This window comes from Aphis gossypii, chromosome 1 (assembly GCF_020184175.1).
Source record: "Aphis gossypii isolate Hap1 chromosome 1, ASM2018417v2, whole genome shotgun sequence".
Lineage (NCBI taxonomy): Eukaryota > Metazoa > Arthropoda > Insecta > Hemiptera > Aphididae > Aphis > Aphis gossypii.
Genome location: NC_065530.1, coordinates 24,422,539 through 24,433,673, shown reverse-complemented (window position 1 = coordinate 24,433,673; position 11,135 = coordinate 24,422,539). Strand labels below are relative to the sequence as shown.

The window sequence follows — 11,135 nt, the reverse complement described above, 5'->3', positions numbered from 1 at the left end:
CGAAAAAAAGACTCATCGTAAAATTTTTTACTTTTCACGGGTTTTCCTCATCTGGAGCCGGTATTTGCAAGAAGTTAACGCCCAAACCGCTATCAACGAAAAGCTTACTAAATGTTACAATCTAATGCTCAAAGACTCGAAACGGTAGGTCGGTTTATACCTATTATTATGGCTGGGAAAAAACACAATATGTCGACGACGAACGCTAACTAAATAATGAATAACAACACAAAGGGATACCTAGCTACACGAACGGTTTGCCAATAGTTGATTAGTATATTTTTTTTATAAAAGTTTGAAGGTCTAATTTGGAGGAAATTACATATTTAAATGATCAATAATGGTTTAATGTATTTTATTACAATTCAAATATAAAACCTATTTATACCATGTGAATCTATTTATTGCTTTATAATAAGGTACTCTTTACTGTACACTAACTACAATACAATTGTATTGACTAGTTAATTACAAAAATAATAGGTATATTGGGCATATTCTTCACATCTTGATTTATAATAGCTAACTGAAGACAGAAGTGACACATTTTATCAGACATTCCCATTATTGTTATCAGCCACAGATAAAAATATAAAAATTTTATAGCGTAGAAAAACTTAATAAGTAAAATATATTATAGCTTTAGTTAATTAATTACACTTTAAATAGAATTGGAAAATATATGCAATAGGAATTAGGTAAACTTAGGTAAAATACATTTATTAAAGAAATAATACAGTAGGCACTAAAATGCATAGTTCTTGATCAATTTCATTTATAAATGTATAGGTGTATAAATAATACATGACGGTAGGTACAAAAAAAAGGGTGATTAAATTATAATGATTTAATTTCTTTACCCTAAATGTACACCTTAATTAATACAACTTAATAAATACAATATGTATAGCTTATATAAGACATAATATGATAAAATTAATAAAAAAAATTCTTAGTTTAAAACTAATATTATCTTAAGTTTTCAGTCGTTTGTAGGCACAGATATGCGCATCAACAACATTATTTTCAAATGGAATGTTTTTTTCTTTTCTTTAAATATAATATAAATAATATGTTTGTCTATCCTTTAAAAGGTTTTCAAAATAATAAAGTACATATCACAAATGGCAACAATACAAAATAATAATTCATACAAACTAACAAATATTTTTAGAGGAAAAAAAATTAATTTTAATAAACTTACTACATACCATCTAAGATGAGGATAAAAGAAAATACATTCTTATAGTATATAATTATAAAATAATAATATAATTATTTGTAGAGGATACAAACACATAAAAAAAAATCAACAAAATCTTTGATTTAACGAAGTAATAATCTACAATAATAATAATAAAAAATTGAATATTGTATGTAATTAACACGTGGGTATCTCCTAAGTTTTTTATATACTGTAATTGAATGTTGTAATAATAATAATTTATTAAGTATTACAGTGTTCAAGCAAAAGTATAGTAGTAAAATATAAACTATGATTATTGATTAAAATAATATGGAATGGAGTTAAAAATATTTTGATTTTTAAACATAATATTTTACTGTTATCTCTTAGTCAATTGAATTCTGTATGCCAATCTGTGCATAATAATTAACCCTGATTGATTTTTCATATATTTACAAATAAGTACAATGCGTTTAAAAAGTTGTTAGTTCAAAATGATCCAATGGCAGTATACAAATATTATTAAAAACATTTAAGTATCTAAAAAAATAAACATCAATCGCCAATAGCACATTGAAAACAACATTTTTGGATCAAATTTATTGAAACCACGTTCACGGGAAAAAACGTTTTCCCCTGAAAATTAGAAAATTGAGAATTTCATGAAATTCTATAGAAAAATATGCAAGTAATTGTTGGGAAGCGATTAAATAACTTAAATTATAAACATTGCGTAAGCGAAACAAATATTATACATAGTTTAATGTTGACGCCTACAAAGAATTGTGATTTTGTTACAAAAAAAAAAAAAAAAAATGAATAAATAAATGAAAATAATATAATTAGACTAAAGCAGTCTGTTGTTGAGATCACGAATCAATTTTTTGAAATTATACACAAAAATTTGACTTCGTTACTGTCAATAATACACAAAACAATTAATAGTTAAATGAAAATAAAAATATTTTTAATAAATATTGTTATTAGATAATTTTCATTATAGTACAGTCAACTCTCTGTACAAATGATTTGTTTTTAATGTTTTATGTAGTCAGTACTTAAGTCTAGGTATGTACTCGCTATATAACCTTACAGATAACATATGCACCGGTAACTGATTATTTAGAGCGAATTTCAAATGAGTGTTAGCACCACGACTCAGGATGAGTATTACGGTACGTTTCACTTTCTTCATCACTTGGATCTTCTCCGTACATATCAGCCAGTTTGCGGAATCTTGGTCCAAAATTAGAAAGGTAATCAAAATTTAAGTCCCCATCATCTGTACCTATATACACAATACACATCCATCATAATACAACAATTAAGTTAAAATATTAATGATTTAAAAAATAAAAATTAATCTTTAGAATACTTTTGTTGAATAAAAGAGATTTAGACTAACCTGAAGCTAATGATGAAAGTGATCCAACTGAATTTCCTTCACCTTCATACATATAGTTACGGACGTCGTCATATGGACCTAAATCTGGATCATTATCTACAGAATTCAGCTTGTCACCAAGGAAGCCACAAATATCAGGAACTTCATCTGGAGCTGAAAAATAAAATAGTTATAATGAATATTATAAATAATATGATACTGTACATAATGGAAACAATGTTTGACATCGAAACAGCTGTTTGTAAAATCCAAAAATAATAAAATATACTAGAATTAGAGAATCGTTTCTTTAGTGCTTTTTTGAATCATTTATCAGTGATGAATTAACTACTCTGATTATTAAATATTTAGACATGTTTTAGTATATTACGCACATTAAAACTTGTATAGTTACATAGTTTAAATATTAAAATGAGTTATTGTATGTTAGAGGTTTTGTGTAAAATTATTATATGTATAATTTTGGAGTTAATTCTTGGAATATTATTAAGATTCTGAGGGCAAATATATTTATTCATTAATAATTCAATGGGTAAACAGTTACCACCCTTTTAATAAATATAATGGGTATAACATGTGGTAAATCTACGTAAATTAAACTAACAATAAATTTAAAATGGTATATAAAAAAAATGTTATTAGGAAAAAGGTATAAATACAATAAGCACATAATGATAAAAATATAGCAATAAATTAGCAATTAGCAAGACTGAATAACAAAGTATGTGTAATTTGTTGGATGTTGTTTTTGAATTGATTTAAAAGAAAGACATCAATTTCTATATGTATATTATTTATTTTAATTTGAAATTCGAATAATGATAGATCCTTCCATTCTATTGGTTTTTGAGGTATGGGCATGTAGGAGTTGTTGGGGTTTTGTGGGTACACAGAACTTAGAGAACTTAAACTGTTTTAAAATGTTAGGGGACTCAATTAATCTATTAAATACTTTGTAAAATAATAGGTTACTTATGGTTCTTCTGTTTTTTTAAGATGTAAAGGTAGTATTCCGAGCAGTGGTGCCAAACACATATGACTAGTGAGTAAATATCCTAGAACTTTTTAGATGGTGGGTAGGTGGACAACTACTTGACACATTAGAAGTATTATAATATAATACAGTGTAAATACTAAATAGTAGACAAAATTGATCTTGTACTTTTTCAATGTTTAAAATATCTATATTAAATAGTAATTACAGGGTTCCATAATATAGTAATAGCATATTCTAGGCGTGAACGTATTAAGGAAATATAAAGGTCTTGACTGATGTTGAATTTAAATCTTTAGAATGTCTTTTCACAAATTCTAACATTAATGGTCTAGCTTTATTCGTAGTGTAACCTATTGTTCTCAAAAATATAAATTACTAGGTATCTAAAATGACTCAGATCTGTTATTGAATGTATTTTTGTAATTGGAGTGCCATTAATATTTTATTTGAAGTAAAGAAAATGTCTCTTTCTTTTGTATGTGATATTTTTGCATTTTGCGGGATTTGATTTTATACAAACTAAAGAGAAGATTTATGTGGTGTTGTAAGGTATGACAAATTCAAAATTGTTTATGACATGCATCATTAATATCATATCATATTGATTGAACAGTGTGTTTTTATACAATATAATATCTATGTATCTAAATGTTTAACGTGTTAATAAATATTGGAATTTAAGTATTTAAATATTTAATTCAGTATGAAAATAAAATTATTAATTAGATCCTAATAGAATAATTTTTGCTTAAACATAATTTTCCAATTTAAATATATTATTATTAATTATTAAACATGAATATTACTAAGACATACCACGCTTTTGTAATAGATTTCCAGCATCATCAAATCCTTGTACAGGTTCTGAACCATCATACATAAGTCGTAAAACATTCAAATCATAACCAGTCATATCTCCTTCGCCGCCACCTTCATCTTCATAGTTGATTATGTTTTCTCTAATATCATCAGTGTCTTTGTACAAATCATCAGACTTTCTTCTATGCACCACTACTGCCAGCAGCAATACTATACAAAATATAGGTATAAGTATAAGTTTTTTTTTTGTGTAATGTTAAAGATTAGTAATTTTGAGAATTAACTTACTCAACAAAACAGCTAGGCATACAAAAATGGCTATCAAGAAGCTAGCATCAATACCAAATGATACGGCAACTGCTGTGCCATGTGTACACGAAAAATCAACATTGCGAGACAAACTAGGAGCACCCAAGTTGTATAGATGACCGTTGAAAGTTAAATTACGTATACAACCATTGAATCCATTGGATACTGGTTTATGGGTCCAATTCCGTGTAGCTGCTATTGCTTTTAGGTCGACAAACGATCCACCGAGTTGTAAAGGTCCATTGACATTCAAATACTCATTAAGTCCTATTGGAGGACTAAGGCTTAAGCAAGATGGAAGATTACAACTGTCTACTTTCATTTCAATACTCTGAAACAGATTAAAAATTATAGATATGGTGATAAAAATAAATAATTATGTAAGTATAGTTAAGCTATAAGTACAGTTTTAGTCCAAATAATCTCGATGCGATGTGGTTCTCCGTCAGAAATTCTAATTTGTTTTTGTCCTATTTTTAATGTTCCTGAGCCATAGTCTACTAAGAGTACAGGATAACCATCTTTGAGCTCCAGTGACATGAAATCTATAAGATATAATTATGTTTAATAAAATATATTTGAAGTTAATTTAATTTATACCAAATACCTTGCACAGACAGTGGAGAAGGCTTAACACTGCTGGGCCCAGCATAAAATAATAGACCATTGTCAACAGAGGTGCGCACTTCCAATGACATGTGAGATTCCATACATGATTGTAAGGATGGATACAAGGCATAACCTTCACCGTAAAAACCAATGCTGAGAATTTCACATCGAGGTCCTTCAAAACCAGAAGGACACTGACAACCAGTACTAAAAATAAAGACAGTATTATTAAGATAACTATTTAAATATAGTGTAAATTAAATTTGAATAACTTACCCATCTGATGTTGGACTACCACCGTTATGACATGTGATTTTAGTAGTTGCTCTCTGTTCACATTGGCAAAATGGATCTATCACAGCTCTTATTCCAACAAAAGAAGTGGTATTTGTATATACAGCAGCTGGTTCGTTGCTTTTGTTCAAGAAATTCGTACAAGATGATTCGCAATAAAGTTTTTCGACCAAACATTCATCAATGTTGACCATGAGGAAAGTGACACCTAATTCTTTTTCAAGCTATAAAATATATTTAAAAAATAATTACCAAATTATTTCTATAATAGGTAATATCATTTTTGATCCTTACCTCTGCTTGATGTTTATCTATAGCAGCATTGATCCTTTCAGGTTGATAATATGGGGAACCATGAGCGGAAAAACGTACATCCAATTGAGTGGTGTTGGGATTGTGAGGAGAATGCAGAACAGTGAACACGTCAACATTTTCAACAGTGGCATTTAAAATCGAAGCCAACCGTTTTTTTAATATAGTTGCTTTACTTATGTTGTCCTAATTTAACATAAAAATTATTGTAATTAAAAATTGCTTAAGTGGATAATGATGAGGTTTCATTAAAATAATACATACCGGACCAGGGGTAATAAACTCTTCAGCTGAAATTCCTGCTAACCTAACCGATCCTGACTTATCAACAGCTTCTTCAGGTATTTCTTTAACAGTGACAACAACAGTTGAATTCACTGTATGTCTGGCAATTTTTGTTCCCTGTTCCGTGATTTCAAACTCTAAGACAAAAGTCTGTTCTTTAGTGTTTTGAAGCATAGTAATCATTCCAGTTTCTGATTTAAGGTCAAAGCGTTCATGTGGCCCATGTAGCCACTTGAATTTTTTGTCGGGCAAGTCCCAGTCATCCAAGTCATCAACATAGACACGTCCAATTTCCATGTCTGGAGATTCGCCTTTATATGTATATACAAATATGGAGCTTCTACCAGGCTTCATGGGATTATCGTTTTCATCGCCAATTACTACTTGGAGTGTACTTGTCCCGGTCATACTAGGTATTCCGCTGTCAGTTATTGTGATAGGTATATTATAAACCTTTTTCTCTTCGCGATCAAATGTAGTTAATGCCTGAAGTTCAACTCCTGAAAACAATATAACCAGCACATAAGTAAAATTCCAAAAAGGTTAATTTATTAAACTATAATTTATTCAACAAACCAGATATTCCAAATTTTGTTTTAATTTCGTAAGAGGCATCAGATGAGATGAAAAAATCAAATGGTGCACCATTTTCAGGCCCATCATTATCTTTAGCAGTCAATCGTGTTATTGTTCCAGATAATTGATTCTCACGCCAAACTACAGGTTGGGGCTGAAAAAAAAACAAATAAATTAATTACAAAACAAAGCTTTTATTTTTATTTGTATAGATAAAAGTAATAAATATATATTTTAAAAAGGATGTGAATCAATTTTACTTTATTGCCAGATAAATTTATTAATCGGTCTAAAAAGTATACCACAAAAATTATTAAAATAAATTGAATAAAAAAATGGTATTTATATTTTAAACATACACTGTCATTAAAGGAGCCAACAAGGAATACAAATAAACTCAGTTCAATTATTAGTATTGTCTAACAAGTATAACAACTTACCATATCTAAATATGGTGCATTGTCGTTAATGTCTCTGAGTGCTATGATGACTTCTGTGGTTTGTTGCAAGCTCTTTGGGCCACCGCCTTCGTCGCTCGCTTGTATGATCACTTGCCACGTAGCATAACCGTTTGGTGGATCGCGGTCAAGGGGTTTTATGAGTGATAAACATCCATTTTTGTTGATGGTCATTAATTTTCGTTGATCATCTTTCACCACAGAGTATACGATACGCTGATCCATAGATCGGTCTTGAATATCTGGATCGTACGCTTCCAACTACAACAGGGGACAGACATTAAAAACGTCACGAAAAATTCTATTGCAGTAAAACGTACACGTTCGTGCACAAACACAGGTACAAAATAGTATTTGGTAGTCGCTTACCGTTGTAATACAGCCCGGTACGAGTTCTTCTTCCGTGATCGTTATGTTTCCTTCGTACGGTTGGAACACTGGCGGGTTGTCATTTACGTTGGATATTTTTATTTCGACGGTGCAATAGTCTTCGTACGCTCCGTCGAACGCTCTAACTTTCAACACATACTGTGGGATTTCAAAGGATATACATATAATTAAACAGACTTTGGCAAACAACGCTTGTTGGCGCGTGTGATAAGTGGGAGGTACATACGTTGGTGATGTTTTCGTAATCCAGTTGACTGTTGACTTTGATTTTTCCGGTCGTATTTTCGATTAGGAACGCGTTGAAGATGTTGCCATCCACGATGCTGTACGTGACTGGAGACGCGGTGTCATCGTCCAGGGCCTTAACTTCCGTGACTAGAGCGTTTAAGTTGGCATCTTCCGGTATCTCTTCCGCTTCGTAGACGGACTGGGTGAAATGGGGAGGATGGTCGTTTTTGTCGGCGATTTCGATCCGGAACACTTGTTCGCCTGCACAAAATTTGTATACACATAAATAAATAAATATACAACATCGCAGTGAATATAGTTGTGGAGCTTTAATAACGGCGTGGGCGTGACGGTAAAATCTGTTTATTTGGTCGAACGTCTGCACAGAGGGCTGCTAATTATTGTTCTAATATTACGAGTCTACGTTTATAATAGTTAAATTAAGCCAGTGGCCGTAATTAGAAATTTGTTCTGGGGAGGAATTATATCTTCGTTGTTTTTCTACGAACATATTATTATAATAATGCATTCGCGATCCTATTTCATCAACCCCTCCCATTATTTGGTTTGGGTATCCAAATAGTTTAAAATACAAAATTCGGTGTGCAAAACCATCGTATATGGTATCGTGTAATTTGTAATCTAGTTTTTAATAAAAAAAAAAATACGCTTCAAATAACCCTTAATTAGTACTTTTTTCGGATAGATGATACATTATGTTACTTATACGTTTTTCTATACCAAACCATTAAAATATAAAATAATAAACGCAAAGTTTATTTTTAAACCAGTCAGTATGTTATAATTTATTTTTATTACTGTAAAGAATACAACCTTAAAAACATTATGTCAAAGTATTCGGCGATCTTTGCACAAAGATAAGTATTATTGTCGACCGAAATCTAAGTTTTAAGATATAAATCTCAGCGAGTGCCCTTGCCCCCCTATTCATTGAGTCACAGCATCCCCCGACATAAGCAACTAATCCCGTCATTGGTAGTTTACTATACGCTTATTAAGCATTCTGTCGAAAGAAAGACACGTATTCTATCTGCACCCTTGTACTCACCCTTGTTGTGTTCACCGGTCGAGTACAGCGCCGACGGTGCGTTGTCCGTAGCGATCACCTTGACGTTGTACACATCCTGTTTCTCGCGATCAAACATCACTACCGTGGTGATGTTACCGGTGTACGGGTCGATGGCGAAGTACTCACGATTGTCGGCCAACTCATACGTGACGCGGTTGTTAGCCATGCTCGAGTCAGCGTCGATCGCTCGGACTTGCATCACGGCTGTGCCGGCAGGTTCGTTTTCCAACACGGAACCAGATACGACTTCGGTGAACACCGGTATGTTGTCGTTGACGTCTTCCACCTGGATATTCAACTGGTGTTCTGCTGCCAAGTTGTGCTTGTTCTAATATGACATAAAAAAATAAGCACACGTATAATGGATGTACACGCAATATAATAAGTAAGTCTAATTATTATGTTTATAGAGCTTTACGCATATGCTTATCATGTCTATATATGTATTGAAAATTATCCGGGAGGGGGATAAAAGAAGTACGGCAATTCTCAGATTTAATTAAGAAATTAATCTTATATGGATTGTAGACACTATATATGTACACGTCTGGCTTTACGCTGTATTGTGTAACGTCTATTTTCAAGGGGGCTTTAGCGGGCAAGTCTTGAAAAAAAAAATCGATTCTACAATTTAGTGGTTCTACGAATATTTTGTTATCAAAGCAAATTTAGATATTAGCATATTGTATCATTTTATTAAATTATCTGACTAGAGAATGAAAAATCCATTACAGTCAATACAGAAACGAGACTTTTATTTTAACTTATTTTTTTTACCTGCGCTCTATCACAATATTACGTATTAATTATAGGATTAGATGCATCAAGATAAACCATAAATTATCTTCGAATAATATCACATAATATAATTTTTCAATAAAAGGATTAAAAATAATTTTAATTTTCAGATTATTTTTTAATTTGAGATAATAGCCGATTAACGGGGAAATTTAATTTTAGTCGATAACATATTTTTTAAAGTATAATTATACATTTTAACTAACAATAGTCAGTAATTAAAATGTCTGAGGTTCAGCACAGACAATTATACGACGAGACACTGACCTGTATATTCGCATAATGTATTTATTTTTTTTTGTCTTAGTTACATAAAACTTAACAAATTTAACGTTTAGAAGTCCATTTTGTTGTTGTTAGCTTCAATATTATAATGAATTGGTCTATAATTATTAAATTTATTGTAAACATAGTTTATATTATGTTGGAATCTCTACGAGCTTTTAGTATTTATTTTTATTTTCATAATAATAGTCAATTCACCCTTAAACTTAAAATTAACTATACAGGATTTTGTTGAGCACAAATTTGTCACGCTGTACGTTTGTAAGACTGCAGAGACAGACAATACATATGAGTGTTTACGTCTTAAAATATTTCATATAGATGGCAGGCAGGGCTGTTGTATAATAGTATAATACACACATACAATCAAATCTTTTGTTGCATATTATTATTACAATAATACTAAACACTCACGGGCTGTTTCTTCAGTTACCGCGTAAATATTTTAGTATTATAATGTAAATGCATGCGACGGAATATAATATTATGCAAAAAACACAAACGTTTTACCTGTATTCGAATGTTAAGTATGTACTCGGATATCGATTCGTAGTCCATGTGTCTCGACAATCTGATATGAGCTGTGTTTCCTTCAGATTCCAATCGAAAAGTGTTCAATTTATTTGATTGTTCCGTCCGGCCAGGTACCAATTCGAAAACCGGAGATTTTTCATCCGTGTTTGATCTGTACAAAGAGGATGGGTCAAACCCAACAATAAATTATAACCTTACATATCACAAACGCAGGGATTGTTTTTTTTGGAGTTGGCATATTAAGTTATAAATTATTGTAGGGATATGAGATACAACTTACGCTGCGATGATGGTGGCAATGTCGAAACTGAAATTAGTCAGGTTTTCCGGCAGATAGATGTCTCCGTCGGGCTGGACGGATATGAAAGTCGGTGCTTTTTTGTGCGATTCTACCACCAAGATCTCTAGATCCATCGTAGCCGACTTGGGAACAAGGCCTTGATCAGTGGCAGTGGCTCGCATTTTGAATTTGTAGCCGGGATCTCGCTAAAAAAAATAATAATAATTTATGTATCGGGTTTAAGGAGAAAAATCAGTTTATATTAAATGTAATCGATTTA

At 31.3% G+C, this 11,135-nt stretch overlaps 1 protein-coding gene across 2 annotated transcripts in view; it reads right to left on the bottom strand.

Moving 5' to 3' along the window:
- Positions 1-704: 704 nt before the first annotated feature.
- The window catches only part of LOC114129843 (DE-cadherin), an 88,545-nt gene continuing 78,114 nt past the window's right edge, over positions 705-11,135 (bottom strand). For both annotated transcript variants that reach the window (XM_027994688.2, XM_027994689.2), the window contains 16 exons: positions 10,856-11,061; positions 10,552-10,726; positions 8,938-9,286; positions 7,867-8,129; positions 7,620-7,778; positions 7,233-7,511; positions 6,793-6,946; positions 6,196-6,716; positions 5,914-6,117; positions 5,602-5,843; positions 5,324-5,532; positions 5,122-5,261; positions 4,696-5,047; positions 4,405-4,617; positions 2,592-2,744; positions 705-2,474 (listed from right to left, as the gene is read on the bottom strand). In XM_027994688.2, the coding sequence (XP_027850489.2) occupies positions 2,332-2,474; positions 2,592-2,744; positions 4,405-4,617; positions 4,696-5,047; positions 5,122-5,261; positions 5,324-5,532; positions 5,602-5,843; positions 5,914-6,117; positions 6,196-6,716; positions 6,793-6,946; positions 7,233-7,511; positions 7,620-7,778; positions 7,867-8,129; positions 8,938-9,286; positions 10,552-10,726; positions 10,856-11,061 (3,762 nt within the window). In that variant the 3' untranslated portion in view covers positions 705-2,331. The remainder of the gene's footprint in view (positions 2,475-2,591; positions 2,745-4,404; positions 4,618-4,695; positions 5,048-5,121; positions 5,262-5,323; positions 5,533-5,601; positions 5,844-5,913; positions 6,118-6,195; positions 6,717-6,792; positions 6,947-7,232; positions 7,512-7,619; positions 7,779-7,866; positions 8,130-8,937; positions 9,287-10,551; positions 10,727-10,855; positions 11,062-11,135) is intronic.